Consider the following 19033-nt stretch of genomic DNA (forward strand, 5'->3'; position numbering starts at 1 on the left):
CTTATTCGAATATATTTTGCCATTCGAAAACGAATAACGGGGTACGAAAATTCCACTTTCGGAATTCTCATTTCGAAAGAAGTAGATTTAAATTCGCTTTAGAAATAAATTGTTTTTAGAAAATTTTTATTTTCGAAACGTTGGTAACTATAAAAAAAACTTCAGGTTGGGTCCTCCTTTTAGAAATTATAAAAAAAAAATTGTCAATTCGAAATTTCCCAAAAACCATTTCTCCATGAATTCAGACCAAAAATTATTTAAATGAAATCTTCGTATGCATCGAAACTGAACTACTGGTTAAACTTTTGAGGATCTGAAGGCTAAGATGCTACTGATTCGGTCCAATGCCGAATTTGTGCTATTTTTTTTTATTAATGTATCGGGTTGCTATAAGAGCACATCCGTCTTCACTAAGAAGCACCGAACGAACAGTTAATTGTATGAAGATTTTCTGACTCAATTGACGTAGTTCATAAGATAACGGGTTGTGAATCACGTAAAAGAAAGTGGATTTTGCGTATGCTGCGGATATGAAGATTATATTAAACGTCAAGTGATATAGTGCAATCTTCTATGCTTGCTAGGCCAACTATGTACTTTCAACGACCTAACATAAACAAGTACGTTTTGTTTTTGCAATTAATTGGTTTTTCAGGCTAAAGAAACAGCTATTACAAAGATTTCCATCCTCTTAATTACTGCGTTAATGTCATTTACAAAGCTTACAGCTGTGCCAACTAGACAAATTCTTTGGCCACTTCAGAGTTATGTTGGCTGTCATGAACACAAATTTCCTTGAGAATGTTTCCCTAGTTTCGAACATGGAACGCAAATGATCATTAAATTTTCGATAGTGTCAATTCAATTTAGAAAAGATCAACAACATTGGTGAAGGACTTTTATGACAGTACATCACAATTTTGGCAATTTTTAAAGTTTCGATTAATACTCTTTTAATATAGAGGAAACAAGGGTGAGCATCAATATAAGGCGTTTTGGTTAAGCAGAGATACATAAACCGGGCTGGTTCAATAAACTCATGAGTAAAGGTTCAATAAACTAATGAGTAAAGGACTTGTACGTTCTCAGAAAAAGCTTGATACGATTTTACAGACTATGCTCAAAAGATTTACTTACTTAGCTAAAAGCCTCTCCACAAAGCTCAGTTCCTAGCTAGCTGTCTTCAGTTGCGCACATCAAGTTGGTTGAGGTTGTTCTCCAACTGAGCGCGCCAACTAAGATGAAGTCTTCCTCTTCCACGTTGTTTATCGGGGTTAAATACGAAGTATTCATACGCTCCACAGGACCCAGCCATCTGAACTGCTGAATTTTTACTTTTTGGCCAGGTAGATTTTGCCGTAAAACCCATATAGCTGGTAGTTGTGTATCTTCTTTGCCCGCTGTCCGTTGATGCACACTCGACCGAGCATAATCCAAAGAATCTTTCCCTCAAAGCAGGACTCGGAGTCGTTTTTGTGTCGTTTTAGTACAAACAACTTACGTAATAGGGATGAATATAATAAGCTTAATGTTTAGCAACCAATATTACAATATACATTATGTTATATTTATATTTCTAATAGAAAATCTTTAGTTTTAATATTCACAAGTAAATTAAGTAGTAAATTCAGGCAAAGCCTATATTATTATGTAACAAGTATATGAAAAATATTTATATTTACAAATCATACTGTGTATGATTATTAAGTTACTCCACTCTCACATGTAATGTGTAAGAATATGCTTATCGAAAGCCTTTCGCGAATCAAAATACTTTGTACACTCATTGCACGTTTTACTGATTGTATCATGTTTATCGTGCATATGTTTGTAGTACTCCGCAGCAGTCGAATGACTCTCACCACACATATCACAAGAATTCAATTCACCCATTGTCACTTCGTGCACATTCAACATGTGCAATTTTAAATCCCTTGTATCATATTGCCCAACATTGCAAGTAGGGCATTGAAAATCCATATTCTGGGGATCAATGTGTTGGGCTTTTACGTGTTGAATGAGATTTTCCCTAAATGAATCATACAATTTAATACCTTCTCACAAATGAAAAAAAAAGTAACCTCACCTTATAGTAAACGTCTCACCACATTTCTTGCAAGGCAGATCTTCAATTTTATGCGTTTGCAAATGAAAGAGAAGCTTGAATTTCTTCTCGAATGTCACCTGGCAGATGTCACATTGGAAATTTCTATGCGAATCATGGACTTCCATATGCTTCGCATAATTGGATTTCGTATCAAAAGACTCGGTGCACATGTTACACGAGAAATTCAACTCAGTTGAACTTGCTGTTGTATTTTGTTCGTGAAGTTTCATGTGCGTTTGCAGAGAGTACTTGGTACCCATTGATTTATGGCACACACCACAGGTGAATTTTATTCGATCGGCTTCTCGATCATCATCGTGATCCTTGGACATATGGCGCTAAAAAATATTTAAAATATAATAATTAAATCCCTTCGATTACTATTTTCAATTTACCATCAGAGCATCCTTGGTGACGCAAGCACTATCACAAAGAGGGCATTTATAAGGCTTCTCACCGGTGTGCAGTCTCCGATGGATATTCAGAACAGTTTTCCTCGCAAAAGACTTATCACAATGATCACACTTGAATGGACGTTCGCCTGAATGAACAAGCATGTGAGTTTTGAGAGAAGTTGGATGGGTAAAAACAGCTTCGCATATGAGACACTCAATTTTGCTACTTGTCCGAAGTACCTTAAGATTTTCTCTTTGAGCTCTTGTTGTTCCCTTTTTACTAATCGAAATTTGTGTGACCTTTTCATGGTCACTATTCTTTTCTTCACTTACGTCACTCAATTCATTCTCATCCTCATAGTCAATTTTTGCTTTCTTTTTCCGTCTTTTTGAAGCACGAAGTTTTCTTTTTGTTTGCTTTTCCACTACTGGAGTTTGATCTTCTGTTTTCACTTCTATCTTCACCTCATCTGGCACTTCATTGGCAATCTTTTGTTCAGCACTTGGTTTCACTTTAGCTTTTACCAGTTCCTCACCACCTTCGTGGGTTTGCAAGTGATAAAGCAATTGGAACTTTTTTTCAAATGTTCTCTGACAGACATCACATTCGAATATTTTGTGCATATTATGGGTCTCAGCATGAGTGCAGAGCTCCCATTTATTGGGGAAACCTTTATGACAAACTTTACAAGAGTATTTCAAAAGTACTTTTTGTTGTGTTACTGGTTCAGTAGAACCAACACCATCTCGTCCTTCTGTTGGTGTTTTTTCTTTTCTTTTGCGAATTATTTTCCGTCGCACTTTTGATACATTAAAATGTGTTTTCATGTGAGAAGCTAGAGAGTATTTCGAACATCGAGATTTATTGCAAATTGAACAAATGTAGGAAACCTTGTCACGGCGAAAATTTGCTCCCACTTCTTCGACATGGTCTTTTTGTAAGTGACGCTGTAATAAGATATCAATTTCAAGATAATACATTAAAGAAACAAATTTAAAATCGATGTTCAAGGTATCTATTGAATAATGGCGGCAAATCCCGGCATGATAACCCTGGTTTTCTTATCCAGCGAATAGGCCTTATCACGAATTCCATTCCTATCGGAAATTTTCTACGATTCCCAAAAAAAAAAAACATGTGTGCAATTTACACGTGGTAGAAGTGAAACCTTAAAAAATCATTTTTCTTGCAAAAAAAAAAAATAGAAAAAATCTACCATTTTTATTCTATCACCTTCAAATCCATGTTTTTTATATGACAACCTATATAAATCTTATATCATCTGAAAGCTTATTGTCTAAGCTCAAAATATATATATCGATCAGTTCTATGAGACATCTACAAAAAGAGCTAGAATTTTTTAAACTCGATGAAATTTCATCTAAAAAGCAAAAAAAACATTTATTTTTATGTTCTCATGATTCAAATCGATTTTTTTGTTTGACAACCTATAAGAAATTTTATACCATGTGAAAGCTTATTGTTTCACCTTGTATAATGATGTATAAATCTTATTTCAAAGATGTCTACAAGAGAAGTTAGAATTTTTTAAAGTCAACCATGTCGAATTTCCAGACTGAGATTACGGTACTTCCTACACTGATAGCTGGTCATCGCCAACAGATCTCCACAGGTGTTTTGAGGTATTTTTAATTTTTTTCAATTTAAGATTGTGTAACTTGTAGAGCACGTAACGTTATGTGTGATATATCAAATGAAAGGTTATGTTAGCAGCATGCGTATTAAAGTTAAATCAAATTTTTATGTGCACTAGATCAAAAGATATAACGTGTGTTGGAAAAGAACATCTTTTTACCGTTATCTCCGAAATTTGAATATGAAATTAATTGAAATACAATACAAATATATAAAAATACAATGTACAATAATATATTATTTAATTACCTATCTACAGTACAAATTTCATTCATCTATCTATTAAAACAAAAAAGTTATAACAAGTTGAAGTCGTGTCGCGTTTTCGTTTCATTTTGTTTCAAATCACTACGATACTAAAGAAGTTTTCACTTCAAAATCATAAAATCCGATCGTAGTGACGATTTGTATGAAATTTCTTATTACGAACGACTTCCGTGATTGTTTTTTCGGGAATCGCAGCAACATACAATACGAATGGAATTCAAGATAGTGCCGAACCCTTTAAGCAGAACCGAAGAAAAGTAGACGCGCACTACACCGTTTGGGAAGTACGGATATAGATACCAGATATAGTTCCCATTTCGATTTTATTCTTGTTATTTACCCTACAGTAAGTAAGATAGGCAATGAACATTAGGGTGGTCCAATTTTTTTGGTTTTTACATTTCCGTTGTTCCCCACTCAAAAATTGGCTGCTTATGTGTTTTGTATTACTCAGGTGAAATTTCAGCTTTTTAGGTGAAGTGTAAGTGGGCGCTCAACAGGCTCAAAGTTTTTGCTCAGATGCTGTTTTAGCTAGGTGCTCATGCCTAGTAGTTACTTTTTTTTAATTTATCAAGTGAATTAAGTTGTGATGTGGTAAAGTTTTTCATGATAATATGTTTTTTCTTTCGTAAAAAACCACTAGTTAGTGATGTTTTCACAGATTTTTTTGTTCATTTAAATTCGTTTGTTGAAGTATTTTTTGTTTAAAGTTAAAACAAAACAGAATTAATCAATGAAATATGAATGACTCAAAACCAAAGCAACATGTCGGAAGCATGCGTGCTTATCATATTTAAGCCAAATTCCAAGCCAAGTCCTATTACGATATAATCAGATATTAAGCGTAACAAAGTCTAATATTTCAAAGCTCATGAGCGCCCTCTTCCTTTTACTTTTGAGAGGTAAAACTTTCAGCATATGTTGGTAAAGATGTCTGTAGCAAAATAATGGGTGGGGAAGTAATGAATTATGTGGTTTATGTTTTTGCCTTATAACGTGGACCACACTAATGAACATACATGTTATACCAGAAGCCAACAAAATTTAGGTAATGGATAGCAGTTCCAGTTAATTATAAATGATGAACTAAACAAGCGAACAGCTTTGAAGTTCTGAGTTTGAAAATGGAATGGAAATATAGCCCACTGAAGAAAGAATCTCTGTAATTGCCGGTATGTCCGAAATGGACTCGAGGGTAAACTTAAGTTAAATGAGCACATCGAGCTTTAATAAATTACTAGAAGGTCAGACGGGAAGAAAAACGTCCTTCATTTTTGGAGGAAACCAAAATATTTTGCAGCGGATCTTGCAGATCTAGGTGCAAAACTCTATGAAATGCTTTTAGAATATCAAACGCAATAATTTTACTTTCTGCAAAATGAAATAAAGCTTTTTTTTAATTTTTTTTTTTACAAATGACCAAAAATTTTTACTATTTTTTGCTTTAGTTTTTGATCATGCAAAAATTTGGTTCGTCGTATATGGGTGCTTTTGCCTTTGATTTTGTATGAATTTTTTCCGGTTTTCCCCAGCTTACCTCTATAACACAGATAACATCCTTATAGCTGGAATTGAACCATGCATTTTCTTTCGATTTTATAGTTTTAACCCCATTCGGGAAAAATAGTCTCAGATAAGAAATAAATCATATCTACCATATCTACGATGGTGTCTACGTCACTAGCGAGAAAACATAGCCTTAGTGACCAATCAAAGTTGGGTTTCTCATATTACAAAACAATGCTCTTCTCCCAAAAGGCAATAACACACTAACGACGTATTTATCAGTGTCTGAGGTTAGATACAAGTCTAGGGTATTTTCGACTTGACCATTAACATCCGAAACAATTTGTTGGATGGAGTAATTCGTTAGAAAATGAATTACTGTCCAGGTTGTCGCTCTTTAACTTTGAATTTTACACACGGACCACCGTATTGTCTGAATGTTCACTAATCTAGATATCGCGTAGCGCTAAAACGGCTTGCCTGTCTTATACAGTATAAAATAAATACGTACATCACACAAGTCTGATATAAGTTCCAATATAAGTTTCAAAAAAGTTAGTGTTATGCTTTAGTGACAATTTGTACCAATCCATCATCTCCGGGGTATTTACTAATACATACAACAATCTTTCTGGAATCAAACTAATAACGATTGCGGCATTTAAAGAAGATATTTAACGCACAATACCAAAATCGTTAACCAAATCTAAAATTGAAAATTATGGGGGGGAGGAAATGAAAGATTACTTATTAGCTTACTTACCGCTAGAGCTTCCTTAGTAACATAAGCACTTGGGCACAAGGAACATTTATATGGTTTCTCCCCAGTATGCAACCGCCGATGTATATTGAGAACAGTTTTACGAGCAAATGCCTTGTCACAAAACTCACACTTGAATGGTTTCTCCCCAGAATGCTTGAGCAGATGAGTTTTAAGTGAATTCAAATGCGTAAACAAACTCCCACAAATATTGCACTCGATTCTATCCTTGCGACTAGGAAGTGTTGTTTTTGTTTTCTTCACTTTCGGAGCAATTATAGTTGCTTCATGATATTCAGTCTTGAAATTGTTCTCCGTAGTTAATTCCTGAACTTGATCTGGTTGTTGGAATTGATGTATAGTTTCTGTTAATTGTTGTGTTTGCTGAGGAACTATTTCATTTGTTTGAGTTCCGTATTGTGAGAATGTTTCTTGATAAGGGAAATCGTAGTTAGTAGAGTTTTGATGATGATCAGATTCTTGAAGAGGCAGTGTATTATGCTGTTGGTTATATTCAATTTGGACTGGTATCTGTTGATATTGAATCTGTGATGACGTGGAATACGATTCGTAGCCAACAGCAGCTACAGTTGTTGGAACATTAAAGTCAAACCCAGATGGATCGTTCTTTAAGACTGGATGGATCTCTAAATGCTCCGATCTACCAGTGTTTATGGTTATCTCCTGAACAGATTGAGAGTGATGATTAAAACTGTTCGAATCTGTGTACTGTTGGATATCTTCTATGCTAACATGAGTTTGTTGGACACTTGTGCTGCTTGTGGCAGATTGAGGTGATTCCAAAGGCATACTTGGCAATGACGTCGATGGCATCTCGAACCTTGTGCTGCCTTCAGTAACAGAAACAAGCGGTGGTGGAACATTAGCGATTTCCAACTTGACTTTCTGGTCTTTTTGTTCTCGCTTTTCCTTTTCGAATGTTTCCATCCCGATGATCTCAACATGCTTTTCATCCATTGTGACGCTTTCATCATCAAAGAACTCTGAGTTATCCATCATCTCGACTTCATTGTCGTTGTCATCATCGTAATTATCATTGGCATCTTCAACTCGTTCTGTATGAATTGCCAACAACATATCAATTTCTGCCATATTTTCATCCAACTCATCGGAGCAATGATTGTTTGTGTTAGCATCGACATCGTCGCCATTGCTATTGGGTGCATCGTCTTCTTTCTTAAATGAAGGCAAGAATATAGTTTTTCGAAAATATTTCTCAGCATAAATGGCTTGGAAACGAAAATCGTAGGCAACTTTAAGATGATCGTTGCACTTTTTGCAAAGTTTTGATGGAAGTCCGTCATCTATGGAAGCCTTTAAGAATTTTATTTTTAAATAAATGAAAATATAGGAATATGAATTCAATCCTATGTGGGCTTTAGGTACTGTTTATAAATTTTTTGCCTATCTTTTCTCCGACGTTTCGACTGTGTTTACAGTCTTCTTATTATTTTTAAATGATTAAAAAAAATTATAATAAATGCTAAAAATCTAATATCTATATTAACAGAGGATTCTGTCTTCTAATATTAAGAATTTAATCTTAAGAACTTCAAGCTTTTCTTTTCTTTGTTTTGGTTTGGTTTTATTTGTTATAGTTTTAAATGTTTTGAATATTCCAAAAATTCGAAGTCTTGAAAAAGACCAGCTATTCGATTTTTTAGTTTTTGCGAATATATGAAAAACTTCACTGTTTTCGAATTTGAAGGGTAAACTTTCTAAAATTAAATCAAACACAGTCTATAAAATAAATTGTTCTTCAGTTTATGTAGGAACTTCGATACAAAAACTAAGGAATCGTATAGCTGGTCATAGGTCCAATATAAATAGCGGACATTCACAAAAAACAGCTTTAGCTTAGCATTGTATTGATGAGGGACATAGACCAGATTTTACTGAGGTAGACATTTTACAAATAGAAAAACATTACAGTAAAATAATGTTAATGGAAATGTTATACATTTTCGATACAGACAATACTGTTAATAGAAGAATAGATGGTGAAGGACTCAGCAATATTTATAGTCATTTTCTTCAAAAAAATATTTTAGGTTGAATGTATGTTCAACTTGATTCTTTTGGCTTGATTTAAACTCTTTCAGTCAATTTGGAGTGTAGGTCACTTGAACTTTAAAATTGGATACAATTTTCAATTTGTATTTATTATTATATTTGTTATGGTAATTTGATTAGAAATGAACACATAATTTTTTAAAAACCGTTATTTTTTGGAGAAAATGGTAGTTAACAGTTATAGTTTGACTTGAAAATCAAACAAATCATGTTTAGTTTTTTTATTTTTATACATTTCGGAACTTAAAAAACAATTTCAATAAAAAAAAATGAATAAAAATAGCTAACTGCGATATTAGATTTACAGTTTCCCTCTATTACTCAGAAGTAAGAAAAGTGTAGTTAGGGCCTTTACGAGATTATGAGAAGTATACTGCCCATAATCTCGTAAAGGCCCTAACTACATTTTTCTTACTTCTGAGTTATAGGGGGAAACACTAAATCTAATATCGCAATTTGCATATAAAAATGAAAAAAATCAAAAGTACATTTTGAATTTTCTGACTTATTTGAAGACCTAGGCTAAAAAAATAAATGAGAATAAATCAGAGACAATGCCCTAACTCCAAATATGCAAAAAAATCAAAATCGATAATTTTGTAGTTAGGGCATTTACGAGATTATGGGCAGTATAGGTTTTGTACAATATTCCAAAAAAGTTCTTTATTTTTTGCAAAACCAAGTGAAATTTGTAACATTTTCACTATCAAAAAATGCGAACTACTTCTCTTTTAATACTACATGTGCGAAATAAGGTGAAAAGCATACTAACGAGATATGCAAAAAAGGAATCCGTCAGATGTCATGGAAAAATCATAAAATTTTTTGAGAAGGTAGTTAGATAACTAACCACAAAGACTGAAAGAGTTAAATACATTTATTTTTTAAAGTAACAATACTAAGTCTACGTTTTGTTTCTGACTTGGTATTGATCTAGCTTATGCATTAGGTACTTAGGTGATTAGGTACTTAAAACTAGATAAAAACAAAAATAACAAGAGGCAGTTGTGGAATCGTTCAAAAAAGGACACAAAATTCCCCTCATTGACACGAGTCGACAAATGAATCATACCACAAAACGTATTACATATTTTTTCATTATACATGGTATATAATTAAGTTTAATAAAGCAAATACATAGTTTTCATATGGTACATACAATTTGTACATTATTTAATATTTGTGAGATCTGGAATTGTTTAAGTATGTGAACATTTTAACTAAAGACAAAGAAACTACAAAAAGTGTTTGAATGAGTTGAGTTCCATCCATTAATATACATTAGGGTGTCCCTCCTATAGAAGTCAGAGAGGAATTCGTTGTAATGTAATTGGAATAATTGGGAAGATGAGGGGTTCACTAAGCTAATAGGAGATGCATAATACCTATGTATCTTCAATAGCAAATTCAAAACTAGCTGTATAGACATTTCTAATCAGTGCCTACGTTCTGTAACTTAGTCGAGAACTTCTCGCATCGAAAAATTTTGAAACAAAAATTCCATACGTTTCTCTATTTGGAAAAATAACCTGTGTCTGTATCTCGATGTGAAAAGCACCCCTGTAAATTTTTTTATTCCATTGGAATTATTGGAAACTGTCAAAAAAAGGGAAAATATTTGTACCTTTGGCCATCAAAGGTCATATAGACATAGTTTTACAAGAAATATCCCAAGGCTCGATAGTCCGAAGGTAGAGCAGTCGGTCAGCGAGTGGAGGGTACCGAGTTCAAGTCGCAGTTAGGGCATGTAATTTTTTCTTTTTTTTCTTTAATATTCTTTTTTTTTATTTTAAAAATTTAAGTGATACAAAAATAAATTACCGTGAACACTATTTCAGAAGTAACATCTCTTATTTATTGTAAGATTATCAAATTTTTTTCAAATATCTTACTTTCTCGCATCCTTTTTGCTTGTGAGTAATTTTGGCAGTTCAATCGAGAAATTATCTCAATAATTTTCTTACAGACAAAGTTTTATTCACATTTTTCCAGTCTGTCAAGCATTTTGATTCAGAAATGTTTCAAGGCGAGAAAATTTTGTTTATAGAAACAAACGAATGTGAGAAAATGATTTTTGTGTCGATTCACATTATTTTTGTTCCGATTTGCGTGTTTCATGCGAGAAATTTCTCGATGCGAGAGTTACAGAACGTAGGCACAGGGGGCTGTTATGATAACTAAAGGAATGAATTCTTTTCGTAACCAGATCGAAAAGGTATGAGAATAAAGGTATCGTATTTGACTCGCCATATATGATAGTGTTTTTATGCCAATTTACATCTGGGCCCTATTAATTGCACCAACTACTTTGCACTTTGCAACTTTGCATAATAATACTTTTCTGCAAAGTAAAAGTGAAAAGTGTTTAAAAGTTCCCTCTTTGCACTTTTTAATGTTTTTTTTTTTTTGAAAAAGTGCGGGCGTTGCACCAACTAAACATGGAACTCTGTGTTATTTGAAAATTTGCAAAGCAAAGCAGTAAGTTGTTTCAACTTGTTTTCGTTGTTAAAAATTTGAATTGGAAAGTTTGTTTGATGCAACGAAATCAAAGAATTCGTGCTTTGCAAATTTGTGGTTGGTGCAACAAAATTTGCAAGGAGGGAATTTTTGTTTTACTTTTCAAAAAAAATAATTTCCTCTTTGTAAATTGGAGTTTGGTGCAACAGAATTTGAAAAGTTAAAGTGCAAAGTTGTAAAATGTTGGTGGTTGGTGCAATAGGGCCCCGGTCGTCTATGTTTGTTTATACAAAACGCATCTTTCAAAAATTTGAAGTTCTTTAATTACAGTTAGAGATATGCCAATATATTTTAAATGAAATGAAGCCTTATGAGAGTATAGGTAGGTCTGATAAGCGTTTTATATAGGAGTTAAGTGCTTTTATCCACAAAGGAAGATCTGAAAAGGAATTTTAGCTGAGCTGCTGCAGATGTTGGTTGGTTGGAACGTAGACACGTTCGAAACGTCGACGAAGATTTGAGATTTAATAAAAGACCTAAAGCCCGCTTAGGATTTAATATTTTAAGAAATTTAATTTAAAAATACATGAAAAAATAAGAATATGTTTTTTTAGGAGATTATTCATACCTCTAATGAAGTACAATAACGAAATTGGTCATCTTTGCCGCAATCATCGAAAATTGTTATGCTGCCGGAGGAACTTAAACAAACCCGGCAAACAGTATCATCTAGTTTGACTGACATGTTTTTTGTTATAATCTATTATTGAATATTCAAGTAAATAAATTTAAATAGTTATTTATCATGATTATGATGGTTTAATTGTTGTTTTTGTTTGTTTTAAATGTTATTATTTTTTATAAGAATTTTTCTAACAAGAAATGTAAATAACAAAATGGCTTCAATTTTGACAGTTTTCAGTTGACATTTGTTATTTTGACATAAGGTGCTGAATAGAGATGGGTACTTGAGTAAATGAGTACTAGATGGATTGAGTGCGTTCAAGTATTTACAAAATTAGGGGCGTATTCACGGAGCACATTCATAATTAAGGAAAGACCACACCCGAAAGGTAGGTACGTGTAAGTGGTAAGGTATTACAGAAGCTACGTTTCAGCTCCTTTTTAACTTTAGTAAGGTTGTTGGGCAAGGAAAAAAGAAGAATGATATACAAGTTTGACCCTTTGTAAGAATGTACTTAGAAGGCCTGTAAGAAACTTAAAGGAAGCTTTACCGAAGCTTTGAGATTTGAAAGATAGCTTCGGAAGAGCTTGTATAACTCTTAAGTACATGTTTAATCGAAATTAAAAAAAAAAAATACAAAAACAAAAAAGAATTTTCTGTTTTAATTGGTTTTGATTTGATTTTAAAGCCTAGTACGCAGCTGAAGCGAAACGAAATTTTCCATACAAAATTTCGTTAACGAAATCTTGAACGAAAAATTTCGTTGTGCTTTTCGTTTTGCAGTACGCAGCTCTAGCAAAAAATTGGAGAGTTTTCACGCATTTGTCACTTTCTTTTTACTGTCCTGTGCATTTTTCTTGACTCCAAGAGCAGTGTTGACGGTTTTTTCACTTTTAATTCATTTATTTCTTGCTTTAAAATTTATTTTCTGTTGGTTTTTCTTGATTTTAAATTAATTTTTATTTTTTTTTTTATTTTGACTTTGACAGAATACTTGATGATATTTTTTCGTTAGCATTTTCGTTGTCGACTTTGTAGACTTGAACATTTATTGTTTCGCATCATCTTTAAACTAAACGTATAAAAACTATATCGCACATGTACTACAAAAGTGTCACAACTCAAAAATCTTCATTTTTCAATAGAGACGATAAACCAATTTAAGGAGAATAGAACGAGTATATTTATTATTTACTTAATTTTTAGAATAGGAAACACACTTTTAACCAATTTTAGACAACCACCATCATTTTAACTATCTTAAACTTTGGAAATTCACGTTTTTAGAGTTGTGACAATTTTCGTGATCTTTGGACTAAAAATGTGTCATTTTTGTCAAAGTAGTTTTTATTTCAAATGAAACATTTAAAACGACATTTTACCTTCTGGAATAAAAACTATTCAAATTATATCAATGGCAACTAGATAGATTTGTCTGGGAAAATTTCAAATTTTTTTTTTGTCAATAACTAAAAAAATCTGTTTTTTGAGTTGTGACACTTTTGTAGTACATGTGCGATATCTTGTCGAATCGAACAAAATGGACTTTATGCAAACAAAATTATTTTTTTTTTGGTGAAACGGTGGTATGCCTGGTAAAGTAGTAAATGTGTCAAAATTTTATATGAGGTGGACCTGTTTGCCCAACTAACAATTTCGATGTTATAACGATGGTGAGAAGATTCTCGTCATGACTAATTTCACACCTAAAAGACTCATATAACCCTAATTAGGATCAAAAAGGCCCCTTTTTTTACTCCTATTAAACCTATGAGAAGTACAATGAAATACTTCTGTAAAGTTTCTCATCAGTAGCCGAAAGTGGTATTCGATCCTATAAGCGTACCACAGAATTTTTATTGAAAGCATAATAGGCATTGACCTATTATATATGGACTGCTAGTTGATTCTCGTTTCCATACAAAATTTTTGAAAATGTGGTTCAATGATTACTAGCGCCTGTGGAAGAAAGTGGTAAATAGAACTCAGTTAGCGTAGCGACATCTACCGTCAGATTGCTTGAACTACCATTTTTGTGCATAGAAACTATGGCCATCTACATTTTTTTGCTACAAAAATCAATAGCATCTGTCTTTTTTGAAGTCTACTTTTTGACGTATTGGAAGAACGAAGAATTCTTTCAGTAAAAAAAAGTATTTTATTAAAATATTTTTTGTGCAAAGATAAATGTCGGGGAAAATAATTGAACCATGTTAGAAAAAGGTTTTTATTTAATTTATTATTATTCGAAAGTTATTAAAAATTAGAATTAAATCGTTCAGTTCACAAAAAAAAAATGAAATTTTCTTTTTTCAATAATTTCCTTTTTGTTTTTTTTTCAGATGCAAATTTATCACATATGGAATCGTGTTGGAAGGAAGGAGGGCCAAATGCATCAACAACACCATCCGCAACAGCATTATCACACCAGCATCAACAACAACGTAAAATAATTAATATTTTCTGCAGCCTACAAAACAATTTATAAAGCTTTCTTTTTCAGTAGGTACCTAATATCTTTGCAATTTTATGCTTACGCTGAGGACTGCTCCAAGACAATTATCTAGATGAAAACATCCAAAAGCCGTGTTTCATTTTCAGGACTCCTGATGAGGATTAAATTAAAGCTATCCATCTAATCATCGACGAAAAAGAAATTGTATTTGACGACTCATGAATTCCGGGTGCACTAAGCGTACTTTCGAGAGGACTGACAAAAGAGTAGATCTCTCAACGAATATAATTTATATCCTGTTTCTACACATTCACAAAGTTTCATCCTATGATTGTGCAGTATAAGGTGAGTATGGAATGCATTTCTTATTCCCCCAAACCTTACTTCATATTCCTATTGTTACTTTATTGCAGATTGGTTATGTATTGTTAGCATGGATGTCATTGAATTGGAACTACGGCGCTACGCAATTATGCGTAAAGGATTTTCATCTTCGAAATTATCCCAACACTAAGCTCAGTAAAGAGAAACAACCTAAAGAGGTAAGTAAGATATTCATCATAATAACAATTGTATCATATTTTCTTTTTAGATAGAACCCCCACGCGTATCCCCGAATTAAAACTACGCCCAAAACCTGGTAATTGGAATAGCTTTCATGGTTCCATGTCGTCAATCACTCATCATCCCTTATGAAGAGTATAATTTTAGGTATCAGAAACACCTATCTTCAAGATCTACACGACCCGAAGCCAAAACCAACAGCAATATGAAGCATTAGCTTCAAACGATCCAAAAGTAAAAAAAGAAGAATATGAATGATTGAATAAACAATTGAAAATATTCGTCAAGAAACAAGAACCACTCTTCAGAGTTGCCTTCTATCTTCTGCTCAATATGGCTGAGAATGTTGAACTTTAAGAGAAGATACATCGTATTGACTCCATATAGTCAATATGCTTGTCAAGCTAGTGACGATGACAACGTTCCTTAAGAAACTTTAAATAGTTGGTGATAATAAATCTAACATGAACGACCTAAACATTGTCGCCAAAGTTGATGCAGCAGTGGCTGATGAAGCAATGGCAATGCTGACCCAATACAAGATAACCTTAAGTTAGTTTTCAGTTTATCCCTTGATGGATCATTACGTCGGAAAATGTATCAAGCTGCATTACTACCAATGTTGGTGATGTTTTTATAAAGAAAAGCATCATGGTATTGCTTTGAAAATCTTGTTTCACATAACTTTGGATGGTAAGGTGAGGAGGAGGGATTCTTTTATTTTCCATTGTCTTGACTCATTTACACAACTTAATTTTAGGTAAAATCAATGTTAACCACACAGAATATGTGCGAATGGCAACTAATGCTATATAATTCTCAATATAAATACCAAAGTTGACCTCGTTGCGCTATGCATTCTTTTGCTAAACAAATAACGTTATGTACAAATAATGGTCGCTGGCAATGGCCTACACAATCTAATGAATCAAGCCTTTAAATATCAGGATGCTGTTCTAATAAAACGTATTCAAAATCTATCACCGCATAAAAATCTTCAACACATTATGTTTATCGATTATGTGAGATTTGGCCCGCATCAAATCACAGTGAATAAGAAACCGAAATTTCTTCACGTATCCGAAATCACAAAGGCTGGCAGGTATAATACCAAGTAGTCTTGTGTTATCATTTGTTAACTACATATTTTTAACCTTCATACTTTCATTGCAGAGTCAATCACGAGTTGGTGACTACTGTGTTTGTGAAAGATGTGGTGAGTGCGGAGCAATGTTGGATGAATACAAATTTAATTCCATGGCAGTACGCGAGTACTACAAAAATTTTTTTGGATCATCGTCTGCAGCAGGTTACTCTTGATAGCAATGCCAGGAGGACATCATTGGAATTCGGAGCGACCCAGAGTGCCCTAGAGCTCACAACAAACCTTATGTAATTGCCTGCATCCAGAAGAATTTCTCTGAAAATACTTGAGCCCAAACACCTAAAACGATTTGGTGTCTGTTTAAATACAATAAACCAAGTAATGCGATCAAGTATGATGCGCAAAATGTATCAACTGAATATTATGTACATATTTTATAAACCACTTTTGTAATGAACAAAAAGTATTGTTTAAAAATGTTGATAAAGTATGAACTTAGTTGTTAAATAAGTATAATAATACTCTGTTCCTACTTATTTTTTCAATAACTAACAACCACAGATTGAGTGATTATAAAAATTCTTGAATTAAATTGTTCGAATGTTTTTCAAGTTTAATTTCTGTCTCTTTTACTTCACATCGGTGCATTTTTTTATGATGAATATTTTAGTATCATATAAGATTATTATGATTTGTATAGTTCTGAAGCTTCTCCAAAGATCATGATCATCTAGCACGGATTTTTCTCTCTTTATCAGAAAAAGCTTTAGATTATTTGTGCCCATGATTATGAAAGTGGTCTAAGTCACTTTTTACATTTTTTAAAGAAAAACGTACATAATAATTTTCCTATTATGATTTAGTTATATTTCTTTTATGAAATCACTAGAGGAGCAATAAAGAAGTTTATTTACTGTAATTTTGCTTTTAAATAAACCCTACCCCTTAAATAATAATTATTTTAAGGCTAGATTTGAGGCCATTTTTAGGAGTGACTTAGTCCACTTTCATAATTAAGGGCACATTTATATGATCACGAAAATTTCAAAACCAACAACCTCAACGACTTATCGTGGAACAACTTACTACAAAACCAGTACATTTGCGATTACTTTTTCAGAAGCAATATTTTTTTTTATTTAAAAACTAATTTCCGATTTTTTCGAAACAACTTTTTTTTATTTTCATTGTATTTGATGAAAAATATTTATCGATTGCAGTAATAATCACACAATTTCCCAAATATTCCATTTTTTTATTCTTGCAATCTTGGTTGCCTTGTTCGATTTTAACAATTGCCGCTTTGGAGTCTTCATCTTCTTCGCAAGTTAGCAAGGATGGTGGTGCAAGTCCATCCAAGCCGAGTAACAAAGGAGCAGCTCCAGCAGCGGGATCAACTGCATTCAGAGTTGTGGTAAAAGTTGATGTCGGTGGGTCACGCATCGGTCGACGGTTAACACGCTTATAATAACCGTGTTGTTTAATCATATGTGTTTCTTCTCTTTAAGCAGTGGGAAGTGTGTGTTGCAGTGGGTGCACTGGAAGTTCTTTTTGGGAGGCACTTTTTGCGATCACTTCTTTGTTCTTTCGCTTTGATGTTGATGGAAGTGTGTCAATGACTGCTGACGGTTCTTCCGTTGCTCGCAAGGGGAAACTTAAACAAAACAAACATAGATTAAACATTAAATATTAAATTTTGAATTATATGTAACAAGGACTACTTTTTGTTTCAACAGATGAACTTAAATCCTGAGGGCGAAAGTAATGATCTTGACTCCAGCTCTTGTGATTTGATATGGATTCGGGAAGGGTACCGCAAATTCATTGTAAAGCTAAGGAGATAAATAATTAAAAAGGGAAACCAAGAATTTAATACACAAATTATTATCTCACCGGTTGACTCCATGAGTTCTCCCCAACACAATTGCTTTCTTGTTCTGAGATCTCACCCTTTGCTAGCATCTTTTCATCTGTTCTGATGTCTTCTCTGGAGAGCTTGAAAAGTCTTCAATTCAGGTCTGGTTTGGGGGGTTCAAACTTTTTCGTGATCGCATTTTCCTATTGAAGAGCTTCACAAGTGAGTTACCTTCTAACGCTATCTAGCCTTCATTCTTAAAATAAAAAAAAACATTTGTTATTCAAATCCAAATCATTTTGTTAAAGAATTCCTACCTGAAATCTTTCTTTAGCGAGCGCAGTCTCAGCTATGTTGGCAAATCGATTCCTTCTTTGAGCTGTAACGTTTTAAGACATCTTCTTGTCGGCGATGCTCTAGCTCTGCTTCTTTAGGTTCCAAGGTCCCATTTCATGTAGGGATTCCAAATGAATGTCAAGGAATTGTGTTGGTTCTGTTTTTAGGTCGGGGACGCCTGAAAAAAAAGTATTTGTTTAATGAACTTTAAGATGCGATCTAATGAAGAAAAATCAATATTATTAAGGTTTAGAAAATTTGAAATAAAACTATGTAAAGAATTTATTAGTATAATGTATTTTTAATTTGTTGTTACCTTTTTATTCTTGGGAAACTCAAAACTCCTTGAACAATTTTTGTAAATAATTAAATTGTTTTTTTTTTTTGTGACAATCAAAAGTCACAAAACCTAGATGTCAAAATACTATTTCCCGCTGCCCTACCAAGGGGCGCCACCATAGCTTGAACCTGGTCCTGGCAGTCCATATATAATAGGTCAATGATAATAGGGCTATTCAATATTCACCAAGAGGGAGGAAAAAATTAAAAATTAAATGAAACAAAAGAAATTATTTTGAATATAAAAAATTTTATTTTAATGTTCATTTTTATAAACAAATACACATTAGGTGTGTTTTTTTGTTTATCTATATAGATTTTGTGCAAAAAAACGACATCGGGATTTTTGAAATCCATGCAAACATTTGGCACCACTGTACATATACTTTTGGCAGCTGTCTGTCAAAAATGTTGCTTTTGTTTTTTTTTTTATTTTAACTCCGAAGTGGGA

At 33.1% G+C, this 19033-nt stretch overlaps 1 protein-coding gene and 2 long non-coding RNA genes across 9 annotated transcripts; 1 reads left to right on the forward strand and 2 right to left on the reverse strand.

The window, feature by feature from the left end:
- Positions 1-1573: 1573 nt before the first annotated feature.
- Positions 1574-12071, reverse strand: LOC129911409 (zinc finger protein 600-like). The gene is made up of 5 exons (XM_055989212.1): positions 11872-12071; positions 6696-8027; positions 2503-3450; positions 2087-2445; positions 1574-2029 (listed from the first exon to the last, which is right to left on the reverse strand). The coding sequence occupies exons 1-5, from the start codon at positions 11986-11988 to the stop codon at positions 1720-1722; spliced, it is 3066 nt and encodes a 1021-aa protein (XP_055845187.1). The 5' UTR covers positions 11989-12071; the 3' UTR covers positions 1574-1719.
- A 1946-nt stretch (positions 12072-14017) lies between these two features.
- On the forward strand, positions 14018-16669 carry LOC129911410 (uncharacterized). 7 transcript variants are annotated; one of them, XR_008771636.1, is made up of 8 exons: positions 14018-14151; positions 14271-14372; positions 14432-14728; positions 14797-14925; positions 14976-15023; positions 15082-15645; positions 15708-16049; positions 16121-16669. It is a non-coding gene; the product is annotated as an uncharacterized LOC129911410 (long non-coding RNA). The 7 variants fall into 7 exon arrangements; XR_008771639.1 differs by having other exon boundaries at positions 15095-15645; XR_008771633.1 differs by having other exon boundaries at positions 14976-15645.
- Positions 16670-17575: 906 nt separating this feature from the next.
- LOC129911411 (uncharacterized) lies at positions 17576-18678 on the reverse strand. Its single transcript, XR_008771640.1, has 5 exons — positions 18560-18678; positions 18225-18421; positions 17946-18163; positions 17774-17884; positions 17576-17706 (listed from the first exon to the last, which is right to left on the reverse strand). It is a non-coding gene; the product is annotated as an uncharacterized LOC129911411 (long non-coding RNA).
- Positions 18679-19033: the final 355 nt, after the last annotated feature.

The sequence above is a fragment of the Episyrphus balteatus genome, chromosome 2 (assembly GCF_945859705.1).
Source record: "Episyrphus balteatus chromosome 2, idEpiBalt1.1, whole genome shotgun sequence".
Lineage (NCBI taxonomy): Eukaryota > Metazoa > Arthropoda > Insecta > Diptera > Syrphidae > Episyrphus > Episyrphus balteatus.

What these genes read in the sequence shown, in the direction of transcription:
- LOC129911409 (XM_055989212.1), bottom strand. Translation starts at nt 11,988, where the DNA reads ATGTCAGTCAAACTAGATGATACTGTTTGCCGGGTTTGTTTAAGTTCC. An exon ending in TTACTAAGGAAGCTCTAGCG is followed by an intron (nt 3,451 to 6,695) that starts GTAAGTAAGCTA and finishes ATCTTATTACAG; the next exon opens with CGTCACTTACAAAAAGACCA. An exon ending in TCACCAAGGATGCTCTGATG is followed by an intron (nt 2,446 to 2,502) that starts GTAAATTGAAAA and finishes AATATTTTTTAG; the next exon opens with CGCCATATGTCCAAGGATCA.